This window comes from Syngnathus acus, chromosome 17, assembly GCF_901709675.1.
Source record: "Syngnathus acus chromosome 17, fSynAcu1.2, whole genome shotgun sequence".
NCBI classification, from domain to species: domain Eukaryota; kingdom Metazoa; phylum Chordata; class Actinopteri; order Syngnathiformes; family Syngnathidae; genus Syngnathus; species Syngnathus acus.
The window spans coordinates 5,421,240-5,439,412 of record NC_051102.1 but is presented as its reverse complement, the minus strand read 5'-3'; the positions used below and the strand labels follow the sequence as shown (position 1 = coordinate 5,439,412).

The following is an 18,173-nucleotide window of genomic DNA, read 5'->3' as shown; positions in this document are numbered from 1 at the left end:
AGCGCCACTTCCCCCGCAAGGGCCCGCGATCTGTCACCCGCGGCCTTCCTCCCTTCCCAAACGGCGTCCCCGCGTCGCCGTTCAATGAGCAGCACGCTGAGCTCTAATGATGAGAAGCTTTGCCGCGCTCTCGTCTGTCGCGTCGCTCTCCCGCTGTACCTGCGGCTCACACCTTCGCCCCTCTGCCTCATCTTCCTTCTCCTTGCCGCCATTTGAAGACGAAGGACCGGGGAGTTGTCTCATTTACACGCCCCCGTCAGCATCTCCCCCCCCACACACACACACAATTTTCTCGCTCAAGCGTCACACCGCGCACACTAATGAAGGCGAGTTGATGCCCCCCATTTATCCTTAGCGGAACTCGGAGATAGGGGGGACATTTTTCCACCTCCCCTTGCTCGCCCTGCTCGAGTCTCATCAGGCTACCTTGGATCATTCTGATGTGAGATGGCAGAAAAACATACGCTACCAAGAAAAGCTTCCGTTTGGGGTTACGTTGGAAATTGCAATGTTTTTTTAACCACGCTCAACTATCTGATCGTAACCACAAGTCATGATAAACCTTTTCACGGTGATGTCACACATTCACAAAGTCACATGACACCACCTTTAAAGACTCTTCCTGAATGTTTTGACTGTGATGAGCCATAGAACAGCTTTGCTTGTGTAGCCAATGTCACATGATCCCTGATTCTCACTGATCTTTTTTCCCCCTCCGACAGATGACGTTTTCCGCCAGTCCTTATTCGGACCTCATCCAAGTCACGCAGTCGCTGGTTCAGGGGGCGGAGCAGACGGAAATGCTGTGGGTGCTGGGCCCTGTGTTTGCCGTGGTGCTCATCATCAGTATCGTCATAGCCATCCTGCTCTTTAAGAAGTAAGTGGCTCTCTTTGTGTTTGTGCATGTGACGTAATCACCACCCAGCGTCATTATTGTGATGCTTAATTCATTGGACAGTTGAAGAGTAACCGAACGCGGTTGCGTGATTTTCTAACAGAACTCAAATGTTTGCCGTTTTTTGCGTCATTCCTAAAAGTCTTTTTGTGACTGGTTCAAGCTTTAAATTTGAGTCTCCAGAATGTTTCTATGATGTCACACGCTTTTATTGGCCATAAGAATGCAAACAGGAATTGCGCACAAGTGAGTTTAATACAAAACACTACATCGGGTCAAATTTAACATCTACTCTAATCACCTCATCGCCAAGGTCAAAAAATGTCAACTTTGCCAAAAACTGTTGTTCAAATATTATGACTGTTTTCTTTCATTTGAAACAAGTCATTCATCGGAACAACTTCAGCCTTAAGATACCCATCACATTTTATTTTATTTACCTTATCTGGTGGACAAATATAAGCCTATAGTTCATTTTAAAATAATACAAATAATGGAAAGTTGTTTTTTGTGTTGTTTGTTTAAAGCCTTTTTTCTTGATTCATTTCACAACTGTTGAACAATAATCCCATCCTGATGAGTCATCACATTTCAAAAGAACAGTATAGAAAACCCAACCTGTTGGCCAGTCAGACCCTGCGCCCCCCCCACAGTCCTCTCAGAGACTCGCCTAGCTTTGATATCAGGCCTCGAGATAGCCCACCGCTGCGCCTCCGCCGGAGCCCTTTTCTCTGTGCCGACAGATTGACAGGAGGGAGTGTGGGCTGCAAGATGTGAGCCCTTTTTTTCTTGTTTCGGCTGCCAATAAAACGCACAAAGCGATAATTGAGTTCTCGCCAGAGCGGTTGTTATTGCTACCTGCTCGTTTGCCAAACAGAGCCTGCTATGGACTTGTTGGTGGAAAAGTGGCCTGCCGGAACATCTCATGCTTGACATTTTCAAAGAGCTGGATTAAAACAAGAGGATAATAATTGCCTATTAATCCCTTGCCTCCCTCTCCTTCCCCTTTCTTTATGAACGCAGCAAACAGGAGAGGTGGGTACTGTCACTCATCATCAGTGGTGTCTTCCATTCGTGCCGTGCGGTCTTCGCTGTGAGTCTGCTTCCTCTCACGGGCAAAATTATGACAAAATGAAGGGAAAGCAGACTCGAAATTGGTGCGTCGAGTCATATTTGTTGGCTTTTAACAGACGTGAGACGCAACAGACTCCATCTTGGATAATCAGGTCAAAATATGTTTATAACAGCAAAGCCTTAAGAAACACCAATAGTGACAGAACATAGTAAATACTCCAAAATGTTGCTGGATGCTTTCAATGCCAATGTGTTGGAGACAAACATTTATTGTCAGTTGTTTTAAAGCAGTTGTTGCTGTGGCACGCTAGCTAACATACTGTCGGCTAAAAGCACCGGCTACTTAGTTACGATGCACATTGTCTGCTAATCACTTATTTCCACCAACTTTGACTATGATTTGAATTTATGTGAAAAATTAAAATGGAGACCTTAAGTTGATTTTTGGAGAAATCTCAAAATTGACATTTTTGATCAAGCACTACCACTCTGTGATTTCCTGAAAACACATCACTTACGTGTTTAAAAATTGTTTAACAAAGGCCAACAAATGTAATTTTAGCATTGACATTTTAACATCAGGGCGCTTTCCTTTGAGAACCAGGTTAAAGTGAGTCACGGGAGGTGTCCGATTTGAGCTTGGTGTGGCTTTACATGTGCATGTTCCACATGTGTCGACCGTGTTCCTCATCACATCTGTCCTGTTCGCCCGTCTTGTGCTTCATTATTCATCCAACGCCGGCATGTGACCCCAGCGGTCCCTCCCGCCCATATGCGAATACGCCAAGGCAGCACTCGGCTGCAAAATGGCCCATTGTCAAGTAAATGCCAGGCCGGGGGGAAGTGCCGCAAAAAGAAACGTTCCCGTCTTTGAAGCTGACATTATCCGCCGAGACCTGGTCTTCCTGGCAGAAGTTTTAACAAAGGGCTTGTTCTGCTCTCATTAAGGAGGCCGCTTACTGCACAAACACACACATTTAACATATTCCAACTCACAAGTAGATTGTCACACTCACGTTGAATAACCTTATTGAAATGGCTCGAGGCCAGCGTTTAACCACCCTGTTGGATTTGTTTACCTGGATTGGCAATAATGGTCCGAGGTAACGTAGATACGGCACATGTTTAATTATCCAAGTTTAAAAAAATAAAAAAACTAAAAGTTCCAATAGGACTAATCTTTGCTTACCATCTTTAGGGTGTGCAAAGGTAGAATATTTAGTTTTATTGTATGTGGATGGAAGGTCATGGAAATGGGAATGCGCACACAGTCTGTCTCTCAGGGATGTTTGTCGTAGATTACCCGTCACGCTGCTAGCATTAGCTTAAGACCCCGCCGTTTAACGTAACAGGTGGCGCGGGTTCAGGCAGCTGTACATCTTCTCAGCAGAAGGCCTAAAAACCTGCATTTTATGGGGTGTAGTGAGATGTGAAACTTCCACTGGGTGTCTCCATTTGCAGTCGGAGGGCCTGTGTGTATGTGCGCGTGCTTGTCAACAGATGCTAACCGTCTCAACTTTACAATACATATACACCTGATGGACAATGTTATGCTCGACTGAGCCGAGCGAAGCCGAGCTCCGTTTCACCAGGCGGCACAGGTGCTGCAAAACCGGTCTCAATTATCCGGCGTTGTGCCACCCAGCTGATGAGCTAATTACAGCAACCGCCTGTTTTCCTCTCACTCTGGAAAGACTGTAAACACAACGTGTTGTTGGCACACCCGCACACACATAACTGTGAAAATCTCACATATGCACATGGATGCATTCCCACACAGCAGCTGTCATATATTTGAACCGTGGCTAGACCACTCCAGGAAAATGATGCTTTTTCTATCTCCTTAACTGCGAGACTAACGAGGACATTATCTTGGTCCTTAGCTCTCTGCTTGGGCGCGTTGTCTGGCTAAGCTAGCTATGCTAGCAACCCAGTTCGCCTTCCAGGAAATTCCGTCATGCCGTCCAAGCAGGAAGTTCAGTTGAGAACAAGATCATACCAGAAAGTTCAGCCAAACCATAACACGTTCAGGAACATCGTCCACAAACATAATACGGGAAGTTCAAGACTAATTTATGAAACTGATGAAACACACAACCAACAAGAAATAGAACCATGTCTTTAAGTTGAGAAGGGGGAAGTTGCCAGACCCAGTTTTCTAGTTCTCATTGCAAAGAGAAATAATCAGTGTCACTCTCAATCATCTCGTCATTTCCACTTAAGTGGATAAATTGCTGCCTCTTGGTGGGGCGTCCCTTTAATGCCGTGTTGTTGTTATTTGTTTCTCTCTCCAGGAAGCGAGCGTCGCCCCTGCCCAAGGACGAACACTCGGGCGGAGTGAAGGACTCCCTGCTGCCCAACACCTCCGACCCCGTGGAGTTGAGACGGCTCAACTACCAGACGCCAGGTAGGAAACAACCCCCACCCCTCGCCGCATGTCGTCAACATATGGTTGCGTTCGCACAGCTGTGTCAACTCAGTGGTTTTGATCAGTCACTCAGTGGATCCTTGCAAGTAAATGACTAGTCCAAATTTTCAAAAGGACATTTTTAGTCACATTTGCAACATATACAAAACTATTTTAATGAATGGACCACATCAGAGTGACAGAGTTGCTTTGTCCTGTTAGCTACCAATGCTATCATTAAGATCAGTAGCGCTAGAAGACGAGACGTCAGTTTATGGCAAAGTTCCGTTCCTTTGAAATCCGGGATGGTGAGTCAGAATTCTCCGCAGATAATCATAGCCTATGCTAGCCCAGTAGTAAATTTGAGTGAAATCCTAAATATTGGGATGAAACACAATTGCAGTCCATCAACATTAAACAGTCAAAGTTTGATGCTAACCAAATGTGCCTTTTCGTGCTGTGTGGCCTTGAATTTGCTGGGCAAACTGGTTGACTGCCTGCCGTTTATGACCTTGAATGTAAGAACCATTGGGCCCCTGTACAGTAAATATTGACGTGCTCATAAATCAACTCGAGTTTGATTCCCAACTAAATTAGCCCGACATTGTGGCTAAGGCTTCAGACAGGGAAAAGCCGTCTTTTCGCCAGTGCTTTTAGAAACTGATACAATCCCGTCACGGTTGCTGACTGCTGAGCTTTAGGAATGCGTTTCAACCGCCAGACGGTCTTTCTTTTTCCTCTTTGTCGCCTTTTTGGAGAAGCAAAACTGAGATTTCAACCGAGCGTTTCCAGCTCTGTCACCGTCACTCGGTGCACACTAGCCCGGTGGGTGGGGGAGGCTTTTGTTGAGGTGTCCGACCTCAGCCTCCTTCCTTTTTCCTCCACCCCCTCATCAGCTGCTTTCATTCCCCCCCCCATTGGTAATGAGTTGTGCTGCCTCTGATGTCAAGGTGAGCTAGGTGGAGGGAACAATGGAGCTGAAAGGAAATGTCAACCCAGGAACAGACGTGTGTGTGTGTGTGTGTGTGTGTGCATTCATATGTGTACATTCCTTCTCACAGGTTATTAAAGACCACATTGCCGCACACACATACCCACAGCCTCTTTGAGCCCCTGCAGAGGAATTAAGCATGGCTGCCGCTCACTCTAAAGGATCCCTGTTCTCCCCTCCTCCCACTCCACCTCTCTTTCCTTTTTGTCTTCCATTTTCCCTCCTGTTGGATAATCTCCTTTTTTTCATCTGGCGTTCTCTGACGCCCCCTTCCTTTGCCGGAACGTCATCATCTATCTGCGTCTTTTCTTCTTATGAAAGCTGTGCGAGCCTTCGGCCGCCATTTCTTGCTCTCTTTGACTTGATTGTTCCACAGCGGGGGGAACATTCCTGCCTTGATTGTAATTGTTGTTAAGTGCTCTAGCAACATGTTGCTTTGTTTAAGATACATTTTTGTAATGGACAAATAATCATTTAAAAACATGTACGTCAACTCTTCTTGTTGCACCTTTGCTCCTTTCCTCCATGACTTTCCTTTCTCTCACAGGTCCCAGCTCTCACCGCAGCCCCAACACGCCAAGTTAGTCTACTATGTCGTCCTAAGCGCCCCCCTCCCCTTCCTCCGTCTTCCACCACAGCAGTACAGTTCAGTAATATTTCATAGCCTGTATATTTATTTGATTCTCAATCAAACAATCAACCCTCGGTATTCCGATGAACGAACCGTACTGCTCAGGTGGTAACAATTGTCAAGCGTGTTTCTCACTCGCTGCCATTCTATGTTCGCCATATCATAATCCCACCAGTCTCGCACTCCATGCAAGCGGCGGACTTCACGGCTAGCCGAGCACGCGTGTTCTAAACGAGCTCGTCTATCTTTTGTCCTGACCCTCCATTACATCCGTCAAAAACTCGTCTGGCTGAGGAGAGGTTCATGTTCACGTGCCGCTTTTAATTGGATTCATCGCTCAGGTGCCACGCCGTGTAATGAATGCGCTTTGGGCGGCTTGTTGCTTTGAGGACAAAAGCGCTTTCAAAAAGCGTATTACTCGACATGGCACCTGCTAGCCAGAGACATCGCCGCTCTGTATTTGTTTACCGATGTAACCTGTGGCAAATCGATGCGGGTTTTCGGGTTATGGAAATTTACCACAGCGGGTGTGTAGTCAGAGTACACTGCTTTTAATGAAGCAGCATGTGACTCATCAACTGAGGTTGTTTTTGCATAAACAACTGCACACAAACAATTGTTTGAGATTAGTTGTGGCTCGATGTTTGGAACATCTGGACCAACAGCTACCCACTGTGAGTCTGAAGACCTTGTGGGTGAAGCAGCATGATGTTGCATGAAGCAGATGATTTTGTATGTCTTGTGACTGCAAATACTTGTTTTTTTATCACAAGGTGACCCCAGCTTTCTAGTATACAAGGGAAAAAATATCACTGGAAATAATTGCATGTTTTTGATCACTCTTCATAAAATTGGGTCTGCTTCATGCAAACTCGTTTCTTGAGTGTTGTTTTATCTGGTGCTGTTTGCCCGTGTTTATTATTATGAAATAGAACATCTTCAATAGCTATATCTTTTGAGTGGTGTGAAGGTGACACACAAGACGGATGCTGAACTCCGCGCGATCTTGCAAGTTCCGGCTATGTGTTTTAAGCCAAGATCAAAGGCGCATGGGGGAATTTGTGCTAACAGATTAGCAACAACTCGCCGCAATAACACTAGAAAAGAGCAGGAGCTGATGGGGGGGGCGGAGTAATCCAGGCCAAGCGCTCCAGGCTGTGCCAAAGGACGCTCTATTGTAAAAAGAGATATTTTCAAAGGAATGAGTTCTGGCAGTTGACCAGTCACATTTTTCCCCCTCTTCCTCCCGTGAAATAAGACCGATCCGCTGAGACTTAAAGGAGTTCTCACTCTCTCCGGGGCCACGTTTTTGTTTCCCATCCCCAAATCTCCAGAAGCATGCCTCTCATCCCCCGTGGGTGGGTCACCCACCTGTGTCGTCGCTCGCCATCTGTCGTCACACACACGGACGCATCAACGCCACCTCATGGTCCCACATAGTCTTGTGACGTTCAGCGACATCTTGCCCGTTCTTACCGTTTGTTTTTTCCCTCCTCGGTTCCTCGTTTAGGGATGAGAGAGCACCCGCCCATTCCCGTCGCCAGCCTGGCCGACCACATCGAGCACCTCAAGGCCAATGACGGCCTGCGCTTCTCCCAGGAGTATGAGGTAAAATCAACACGCCCGAGCCCTGCTGGGGATAGCAAAAATTCAAAACACACATTCAATGACCAACAAAACAATAGGACATCTTAGACACAGACCAAAAAATCCCCCAAAAAAACACCGTCAAAGGAGAACAAAATCAAGATGGCGTCAAAGTAATACTTTTGTTGTTTTGGCCTGTCCCAAGAAGCACATAACGAAGGATAATTTCCCCACCCAGGACGTTTGTACCACTTTAATCCCATCCCTACACAGTTTAATTACACTAAAAGCCGCTAGTGTTTATTCTTTTTTTTGGTACACAAACTAGCAGGTGGTAACGACGCAAAAGCAATCAGCGCGCGTCTCGATATGCGCATCTTGTGATGCAACTCGGCGAGGGATTACCTCTCGTCCTCGATAAAAAGGAGCAAGTAAAATTAGCATTTAAAGTGGCGCATTGGAGAGCGGCGAGATGTCCTCGTGTAAAGAAAACATCAGGAAAAAGAAAAAAATTATTTGTTCAGACATTTCAGTCTGTTTCGGGTCCCAGTGATTGACTGGCTGGATTGATTGAAGGATCATAGGGAGACGCCGTTCTGATTTGGAAACAGTTTTTTTTTCCCTCCAACGGTGTAATGGTAATACAAACAGTTGCAGGGTTGAACTTTTGTCAACAGCTACATAATAGACATTATTATCAACTACTTCATAAGTGTGCTTTCACTTTCACTTCCACTTTTATAGCTTCGAGATACTCGGTGTTTTTTCTTGTCAATTATCATTGAGAAACAATTTACACATGAATCAAAAATAAACAGAATGACAAGTTAATCCAGAGACGTGTGTACAAAACACACCAGAAGGGTTGCCAGTGGTTGCATTAGCTGGAAATAAATAACCATGGCTCTGAAACCGCAATACGCGCGCCTCCAAACCGGCACGTTGCCCTCGCAACGTGTTGGAGCTGGCTAGGAAGCGGCCCGCTACAACGGCGAGCAGCCGGCCGGGCTCCGGCCGTGACTGGCAAACAAGGGATAGGGTGCCTCCGTGGGGCGGCAGATGGTGTGTGACATCGCTCCTGGCACTTTGGTCACCTCTAGCCAATTCTGGTGTCGAGTCACATGCAGGACCAATGGCCACTTTCCCAACCCTGACCCTCCCCGACCCCCTCCGTTCTTTTCCTTATTTGTCTCCTGCTGACGGGGTCGGACCGCATACGTATTGATCGGCCGGGGATGTGCGACGTCGTCCTATACCGCGCATCGATAATGTCACCCGCTCTCATGTTATTTGCTATCGATCGTCCGCCAGCGGCTGTGCTGCAGAAGCGCCTTGGCTAATTTCCCCCACCGGAACCTCGCACCTGGCAATTCCAACTGAGGGCAGTCTGCAAATGACATGCTCCAAAATGCCCACGCATGGCCTTGTGGTCACAGTTGGTTGATATTGTGAGTGAAACTGAACCATTGTCGTTTAGTCTGAAAATGCACTTTTGTCTTTTAAACTACTCTCGTGGGTCAAATTGACCGGTTTAAAAACGTAAAAAATATAAATGTGAAAAAAATTGTGATTGAAGCTTATTTTTTCATTTTTAAATATCTCTCACTTCAAAAGATATGTATGTAAAGCTGGAACTCATCTTGCAATGATGATACTATGCTAATGCTTGCCATTCCTCCCTCCCTAGTCCATCGATCCCAGCCAGCAGTTCACGTGGGAGAACTCCAACATGGAAGTGAACAAGCCAAAGAACCGCTATGCCAACGTTATCGCCTACGACCACTCCAGGGTGGTGCTCACGTCCGTTGACGGTAAGAGTTGAAACGTGACACAAATTCAGCGAAGGGAAAGCGGACTGAAACCCGCTTTTGCTTCCCAGCAGTCCCAGGTAGCGACTACGTTAACGCCAATTACATTGACGGCTACCGGAAGCAGAACGCCTACATTGCCACGCAGGGACCGCTGCCCGAGACGCTCAGCGACTTCTGGAGGATGGTGTGGGAGCAGCGCTCCAGCACCATCGTCATGATGACACGACTGGAAGAGAAGTCCAGGGTAAGGATGGGCCACCAACTGAGGAAAAACATTTAGGGCGAAGAAAAAAAAAACATAAGAGAAAGAACTACACAAGCATCAGAAAATAATTAATAATGAAATAAAATCAAAATAATTCAAAATATTCATTAAAGAATGTAAAAATATGAGGTGGCTATAAAAGGATATAAAAAGAAACACTAGAAATATTAGATAAAAATATTTGGAAATAATACAATAGTACAAAATTACAAAATACGCAATTATTTGGAAGAATACAACACGTTTGATGGTAGCCCAAAATGAACTGTCATAGTCGTTAAAGCAAGAAGAAAAGCCGTCCAGAAAAAAAAAGCAACAGAATACTTACAAATGTAACAAAGTTGCTGTTTGCAGCTAAGCCTGCTTGATAATAAATGTGTTCCTTGTTCTTTGTAACGTAACCTCGGCAGGCCCTCGTAATGAAAACCTCAATTGTCAGATGATCCCCCAACTATACACTGCACCCGTCGCGTCCGCAGACAGAGCTTCCTTTCTTTGCCGCCTGCTTGTGCTCAGCTGGATTTGTCAGCCTGATCAAAGTCAGTTTGCAGACGCCATCGTTCCCAAAGTTTCTCCAAATCTCCAAACCCTCCGCACCTGTCTGCCGGACGGATTTCCATAATAATGAGAATTACATTCCTCATTCATTACCACGACGCACACATAATACTAATATGTTTTTGCAACCACCATCGACTTTGCGGCTGGTGTTTATGCTCCCCGCCTGCGTTTGGCCCTTGAGACGACGGGAGCGGGAGGAAAAAAAAAAAACTCTTTTAAGTTGAAGTTAAGAGGATTGTCACCCAACATTTGCCCGCGTCTAAAAATATAGCCAAACTATACACACACACAAAAAAACATTGTTGGGAAAGTTTTTTCGAAACGTAACCTTCACATAACAATCAGTTTACAAGTTACAAGGAAGGAAGCCTTGAAGGAAGGAAAAATAATTACCCGCTGTTCCATCCATCAGCATAAATATAAATACGGCGAGTGCCTTTGTCAGGTAAGAGCTCGACGGCAGCATAACATGGTATGTTTTAATTTAGCGGCTCCCCGGGCCATCACTCATCTCGGCAAATTGGCCGACACGCTTATGAAAGCGGAGCCCGCTCCGTCATAGGTAAAAGCGTGTTTATCGTGCGTTCAATCACACCTCACCTTGCCCCTGCGTTAAGACCGCCTCGCAGAGGAAGCTGAATGTAAAGTCAATTTGTCGCCGTCGTAAAACCTTTATTAGCAGTGTTTGAAGTGACTAACAAGTTGTTAATCGGAGTCATCATTTTAACATTTCGAGCTGTCGCACAACTTTAAAGGGGAGGTTGGCCACCATTTTCTTCCCCCTCGCTAAATTCCTGTGTAAAATTTTCTTTCACTCTGACCACTATTTATTTGAAATTTTCAGTCCGGTGCCGCGGTATTTATACGGCTGACCGACCGACCAGTTCCTTCTCTCTCGGGTTAACCCGCTCGATAGCTGGACTTGATGTCTCGTTTAGCTGTGCGATCTCTCTAAGAGTTTATAGATTACGCTCAGATGGACAAAATGAGTTGGTGCCAATCCCAACTGGATTTGCGCATGACTGGACGCCACTAACAAGCATTTCTACTCGTAGTCACGTGACAGGAGCTAACGTGCAGGTTTTGGGCACGTGCGAGAGGAGACGCAATGTTGAGTGGCCCTCACCAACGTCCATGAGACAAATCATGTGGTCTTGAGAAGCCCCCCACCCGTCCTAAGTAGAGCCACCTGACAATTAGCTCATTGCAAATGATCACAGGCTGCCAAAAGACAAAGTGGCCTTTCGAAGTGCACTTCACACACATACACACACAAGGTGAGAGAGTGCAGTCATGTTTGGGTGGATGCTGAGTCTTCAGCTTTTAATGAGACAGGCCACGTCGCCTCTGATCCGACCCTTCTAATGTTCTCGCCTTGTTAATCAGCACGGCTCGTTCGGCGCGCTCCTCTCGACGCCGCACTCTGTTCTAACCGTCCGCCTCCTCTTCCCTCCCTCTCGACCCGCCAGGTGAAGTGTGACCAGTACTGGCCGGCGCGAGGAACCGAGACCTACGGCATGATCCAGGTCACCATGTTGGACACGGTGGAATTGGCCACTTACAGCGTCCGCACTTTTGCACTCTACAAGGTACAGCACTGAACTTTTACATTTTGTCCAGGAAGCAAAATTCCGAGGTGGCCTTTTAGGTTTGAAGCTGTCATTTTAGGGTCGTTTGAACCAACTCTGGGGCTCGTACAAAGGCAAACTTTTCCTGTCTGATTGCGCCCAAATTTGAAGCTCGTAAGACTGGACAGGCGGGACACCAAAAAGCCAATTCAATTAAACAGCGGGTGCTTTTCAAATGAAACTTGCGTAATGTCATTAAAGCGCTTTGACCTTTCACTGGATTCCGGCACAACACAAGTTTTTGAACTTCATCCTCCCTTTTTGGCAGAATGGTTCTAATGAGAAGAGAGAGCTGCGGCAGTTTCAGTTCATGGCCTGGCCTGACCACGGCGTGCCCGAGTACCCCACCCCCATCCTGGCCTTCCTGAGACGTGTCAAGGCCTGCAATCCTCCAGACGCGGGACCCATGGTGGTGCACTGCAGGTGCGAATGGCAACGCGCTAGCGTGCCCGCCAATGTCAAGTTGGGCAAATTAAAACGGTCCCCGTGCCTTGCAGCGCGGGCGTGGGCCGGACCGGCTGCTTCATCGTGATTGACGCCATGCTGGAGCGCATGAAGCACGAGAAGTCGGTGGACATCTACGGCCACGTGACTTGCATGCGGGCCCAGCGCAACTACATGGTGCAGACCGAGGACCAGTACATCTTCATCCACGAGGCGCTGCTGGAGGCGGCCACCTGCGGCAACACCGAGGTGCCGGCGCGCAACCTTTACGCGCACATCCAGAAGCTGACGCAGCCGCCGCCCGGCGAGACGGTCACCGCCATGGAGCTGGAGTTCAAGGTAAGGACAAAAGATACCAAAACAAAAAAAAATATTTTTATGTGTTCTATGGTTATCATCACCACACGTAGGTAAGTAAAACATTGTGTTTGAAGTGATAATAGTACCGGCCAATGAGAGACGGCTGGAACCGTTGTGTGGTGTTTGTGTGTTGTGGGGTCACACAACGCTCACGCACACACTGCGCAAGCACCGCCGGCAGAGCGTGACAGTCCGTATACGCTCCTGCTGGTCCATCTGCCGCCTAAAGCGCTGCCAAATTGCTTGTGTCGCACTTCAACGTGTGCTCTTTGTTCATATTACATTCCTTAAAATAGCACTTTGAAATGAAGATGCGCCCATTAAAGCATAAGAGCGGTGCTCATGTGCGTTCATTCACGCATAAATTTGGTCACCTTTCTTGTCTAGCCAGTCACACTAGCAGCCACGAAATGATGGTATATTCGACAGAAACTGTCGAATTCTTTTTACAGATGTCTAATTGTGTAATTTTGGGACCATTAGCAAAAACTAAAGTATAAAGTGCTAGTTTTCACATTTAAAAAGCATATTCTTTGGAACCGATTATTGCCGTTTCCATTCATTTCAATGAGGAAAGATGATTTGAGTTTTTCACGATGCAATCTTATTAGCGTACGACTAAAGGCCAATTGTTTGTCGCTCAGCGGCTGGCCAACTCCAAGGCGCACACATCGCGCTTCATCAGCGCCAACCTGCCGTGCAACAAGTTCAAGAACCGCCTGGTGAACATCATGCCTTTCGAGTCCACGCGCGTCTGCCTTCAGCCCATCCGCGGTGTGGAGGGCTCCGACTACATCAACGCCAGCTGCATCGACGGATACAGGTGCGCCTTTTCTCTCCTCTCTTGTTCTTTGCTTCTTTCTTTCTCCCTCTCTTCTACCTTTTAGCCCTCACCTGTCATCTCTCCTTGTCCATTTTCCTTCCTTTACTCTTCCTCCTTGTCACTCTTCTCTGTCCTCCGTTGAATTTCTTTCATGCACTTTTCATCCTCTTTCTCCTCTTTATTCCTCCTCTCATTTTTTCTGTTACCATTTCCTCATCTCCACCACCATTTCCTCTCGTCTGTCTTTCCTCCCTTTAGTCCTCACCTGTTTTTTTTTATCTCTTCTGTTAATTCCCTCCCTTATCAATATGTCCTAAAGCAAAGTAGGTAATTGAATTAATGATTTTAATTACATGATTTAACAAAGTACATCATGTTTAAAATGATTAAATAAATTGTCCCAATGCAATATATTTCTTAATCTATTTTTTGCTTTCCAAATGAATTCAAAACAATTATGGTGAGATGTTTTGTCCGTGTTTGTGTAATTAATTGTTTTACACAACTATATTTAATATATATTCCAATGTAAGGTGATAAAAAATTAGCATTTTTAACGTTTGGCTTTCTATTTAAAAACATGTTCTTTATTTTTAATTCAATGTCCAGTTTTAGTTTTGTTTTTTGTTTTTTAGATAATTTTGTGTCATTTCCATTTGTTATTGGGGAATGTTTCATTAAATTATAGATTACAACTGCTGTCGCCTCCTCCTCCTCTCCTCTTTTTCTACTGCTCTCCTCCAGTCTGTCCTCTCCATTCATCTCTTCAAATCTCCTCCCTCACCTCCTCCCCTTCAACATTCTCCCTCTTGGCGTCGTCTCTCCTCGCTCGGCTGTTTTCTCCCCTCTTGCGACAATCTGTTGTTTCTGTATTTGTGCAAGGCAAAAAAGGCCCTCAGCACATTCTAATCTCCCGGTTACACATTAGCGCATCGCCTGCAGTGCCTTCCTCAGCTGCTGTGTGTGTGCGTGTGTGTGTGTTGTCATGTTGCCTGCATGCACAAACACACACATTTTGCACACGTGCACCGCATGGACATGTGAGCGTGTTAGCGTGCTCAGTCCGCTTGTTTCTTGAGCGGTGCGTTGCTGCCACCTGCTGCTGGCTGAGCAGGACCGCATGCCCGCAGCATGGTGGTCACGTAGCACAGCAGCAAATGAGCTCATCTCCAGCTGTGCCGTCAAGATAGATAAACGGGATTATGTCACTGCTGACAATTGTTTATTAATTTTGTTCTTTTGCCTTCCTCGTGCATATATTGCGCCACACCGCAACTTCCCTACTTGACTTGACACCCAACATTTGGTGGACAATGTCTAATTATGCATTAGAAATATATTTAATCATCTGGTTTGCTCATCCAATACAATCTAATTCAAATGAAGCATTTACAATGTTTTTTTTTGCATGGCAATATTTGATTTCTCCATGTTCCTTGTGTTTGCGTGCGTATTTGCAGACAGCAGAAGGCCTACCTGGCCACGCAAGGTCCGCTGGCCGAGACCACAGAGGACTTCTGGAGAATGTTGTGGGAGCACAACTCCACCATTGTCGTCATGCTGACCAAGCTACGGGAAATGGGACGGGTGAGGAATAAACGCCACCCTGATCATAATCATATCAGATTGCTACGTTTATTACTATGGAGTGTTGGAGATGTACGCTGCATTATACTGACAAGCCAAGCATTTTTTAAATTTCTATGTACAGTTTCTAATTCGCTTCCTGAATTTGATAAACCAATCAATCTACTGTGTACGGTTTGTGTCAACAGGAAAAGTGCCACCAGTACTGGCCGGCCGAGCGCTCGGCCCGCTACCAGTACTTTGTGGTGGACCCCATGGCCGAGTACAACATGCCGCAGTACATCCTGAGAGAATTCAAGGTGACGGACGCCCGCGACGGACAGTCCCGAACCATCCGCCAGTTCCAGTTCACCGACTGGCCCGAGCAGGGCGTGCCCAAGACCGGGGAGGGCTTCATCGACTTTATCGGACAAGTGCACAAGACCAAGGAGCAGTTTGGACAGGACGGACCCATCACTGTGCACTGCAGGTAGGACCGGTGCAGCAAAAACGGAGTCCGAAGCGCGGAGAAAGATGACCTAACGCTTGTTCTCGTGTTCCTCAGCGCCGGCGTGGGCCGAACCGGAGTCTTCATCACTCTGAGCATCGTGCTGGAGAGGATGCGGTACGAGGGCGTGGTTGACCTTTTCCAGACCGTCAAGACCCTTCGCACCCAGCGGCCCGCCATGGTGCAGACCGAGGTGAGGCCCCTGAGACGGATTCTTTCAATATATGCAAACAGTGGCTCTTTTCCTCATGTCTTGTGCTTTCCTCCATTTAAAGAGATGGTAAATTAAAATAGACCAATTCCTGGAATAAAAAAGAGGCCTTTGTTTGATAGGACACATTTAATCACCCCGCTTTTTTTAGATCATTACTTTTCTGTATTTGTGATGAAGCATTGCACCGTGACCCTGAAAGTGACCCCGTGTGTATGTGACAGGACCAGTACCAGCTGTGCTACCGGGCCGCTCTGGAGTACTTGGGAAGCTTCGACCACTATGCAACGTAACCCCAGGCGCCAAGGTCCAAGTCCCTCAGGAGTCTGCCAAGTGTCCCATCTCAGCCACCGAACGCCCTGGGGGGGGGGGAATCAGCACCCAACCCTGTTGCTTTAGGGGGAGGTGCGAAGGACAGAATCTACCATGTGACTTTTTTTTTTTTTTTTTGTGCTTCAAAGTCTTGTACAGTCGACAGTGCTACCCGTCCCTCATCTAGCGGTACCGCCACTCATTTTTACATTGATTACATTTATTGTTTAGTCTACTTTTTTAATCATTTTCTTTTCTAACATTGTGTCTTAATGCGGGTCCGGTGCTTTGTTTTCATAATCGCTACTTTTAAAATTGTTTTTTTGTATTGTTTTAAAAAAAAGAAAAAAAGGGTACGTTATAGCACACCGAGGCTATAGATGCTAATCTCTTCCGGGCCAGCTACTTATTTGCGTTGTTGCGCGCTCGGGATTTAGTCGATGACGACAACAACAAAGAAAACAAGACGACAAAAAAAAAAAAACTGCCTTTTATCCTGCTGTTTCCTCGAGGACGAGCACAAAGCAGCTGATGCTAAGCGACTGCTAAGCTAAGCCTGCAGCCGATGACGACAGAGTGTGTACAGGAAAGCGAAGCACATGACTTTTTTTGTGTTCTTTTGCAAAAAGGCCTTTGTACAGAATGGACCATTCCACCCGACGTGACAAACACAATTGATCTTATTTTATACAGAAATAGAACTATAAATATAAATATATATGATTATATATATGTACAATGATGCATAGGTGTACACACAGCTTGTTCTTGAGAGACGCCGTTTGCCGTATGTACTGTACCATCGACCAAAAAAAAAAAAAAAAAGGACATAATGCAGCACAAACCCTCGCCACCCCCCTTGTTGTCACAGCGCACACACCTTTCCCCAAGATGGCCGCCACAAGCGCACACGCCTAAAGTGGTGGTGGCAGGTGTATTGACAGGTGGGTGGTAGGGAAGGCGGGGGGGTTACTTTGTTCATTTTTAAAATCTTGTGAATGCATCGTGCTGTCAGGGTTCCACCTGTTGTACACACACATACACACTGTTTTTCTATTTGTTGATAAAGAACTGGAATTTCAAAAGAAAACCTGTTAACGAATGAACACTCGAGTTGTAAAAAAAAAGAGGGGGGGGGAAAAAAACCTTGATGTTAATAAAGATACATAATTGGGTTTTTTGTACAAAGTCTTCCTGTTTGACTTCATTGCAGGATTTGTGCATCTTTGATTTTTTTGAGGGTAGGGGTTCGGGATAGGGTTTAGGCTTGGGGTTTAAAACTAGGGTCAAGGTTTCAGACTAGGGTTAGGGATTCAAACTAGGGTTTAAAATTAGGGTTAGGGTTTCCAAGTAGGGTTTCATATTAGGGTTAGGGTTTCAAAGAAGGGTTTAAAACTAGGGTTAGGGTTTCAAGCTAGGATTAGGGTTTCAAACTAGGATTTCAAACTAGGGTTAGGGTTTCAAAGTAGTTTTTAAAACTAGCGTTAGGGTTTCAAACTAGGGTTTCATACTGGGGTTAGGGTTTCAAAGTAGGGTTTAAAGCTGGGGTTAGGGTTTCAACGTAGGGTTTCAAACTAGGGTTAGGGTTTCAAACTAGGATTAGGGTTTCAAACTAGGATTTCAATCTAGGGTTAGGGTTTCAAGGTAGTGTTTAAAACTACTGTTAGGGTTTCAAACTAGGCTTTCATACTAGGGTGAGGGTTTCAAAGTAGGGTTTAAAGCTGGGGTTAGGGTCTTAAACTAGGGTTTGGGTTTCAAACTATGGTTAGGGTTTTCAAACGAGTTTCAAACTAGGGTTAAGGTTATGATGTTAAGGGTTAGGGCTAGGTTTAGGTTAAAGGGTTATAATTAGGGTGTTGGGATTTTTTAAGGAAGAAAAGCCTTACATGGTCCTTTTTTAATCCATATTAAACATCTTCATTTTTGAGGCCTGTCATTTTCAAAATAACCCAAACCTCACATGCAAGAATAAAAGGCTTTATTGTTCCTTCCTGTTATCGCTTCTGTTTGGGCCAAGATGTGGAACTTGCAGAAACAGCGTGCTGGTGCTTTGATTGCAGCCGCTAATGACACCTGGACTCCAGTGTTTATATGCACGC

General features: G+C 45.9%; 1 protein-coding gene across 19 annotated transcripts in view; it reads left to right on the top strand.

The window, feature by feature from the left end:
- The window catches only part of LOC119137578 (receptor-type tyrosine-protein phosphatase F-like), a 115,544-nt gene extending 98,343 nt beyond the window's left edge, over positions 1-17,201 (top strand). For 10 of the 19 annotated variants that reach the window (XM_037277003.1, XM_037277004.1, XM_037277016.1 and 7 more), the window contains 15 exons: positions 723-877; positions 1,919-1,930; positions 4,264-4,376; positions 5,915-5,947; positions 7,509-7,606; positions 9,273-9,396; positions 9,465-9,640; positions 11,692-11,811; positions 12,119-12,273; positions 12,348-12,633; positions 13,299-13,477; positions 14,938-15,064; positions 15,253-15,533; positions 15,609-15,744; positions 15,987-17,201. In XM_037277003.1, the coding sequence (XP_037132898.1) occupies positions 723-877; positions 1,919-1,930; positions 4,264-4,376; positions 5,915-5,947; positions 7,509-7,606; positions 9,273-9,396; positions 9,465-9,640; positions 11,692-11,811; positions 12,119-12,273; positions 12,348-12,633; positions 13,299-13,477; positions 14,938-15,064; positions 15,253-15,533; positions 15,609-15,744; positions 15,987-16,055 (2,064 nt within the window). In that variant the 3' untranslated portion in view covers positions 16,056-17,201. The remainder of the gene's footprint in view (positions 1-722; positions 878-1,918; positions 1,931-4,263; positions 4,377-5,914; positions 5,948-7,508; positions 7,607-9,272; positions 9,397-9,464; positions 9,641-11,691; positions 11,812-12,118; positions 12,274-12,347; positions 12,634-13,298; positions 13,478-14,937; positions 15,065-15,252; positions 15,534-15,608; positions 15,745-15,986) is intronic. The other 9 variants (XM_037277018.1, XM_037277017.1, XM_037277011.1 and 6 more) reach the window with 4 other exon arrangements.
- The last annotated feature ends 972 nt before the right edge of the window (positions 17,202-18,173 follow it).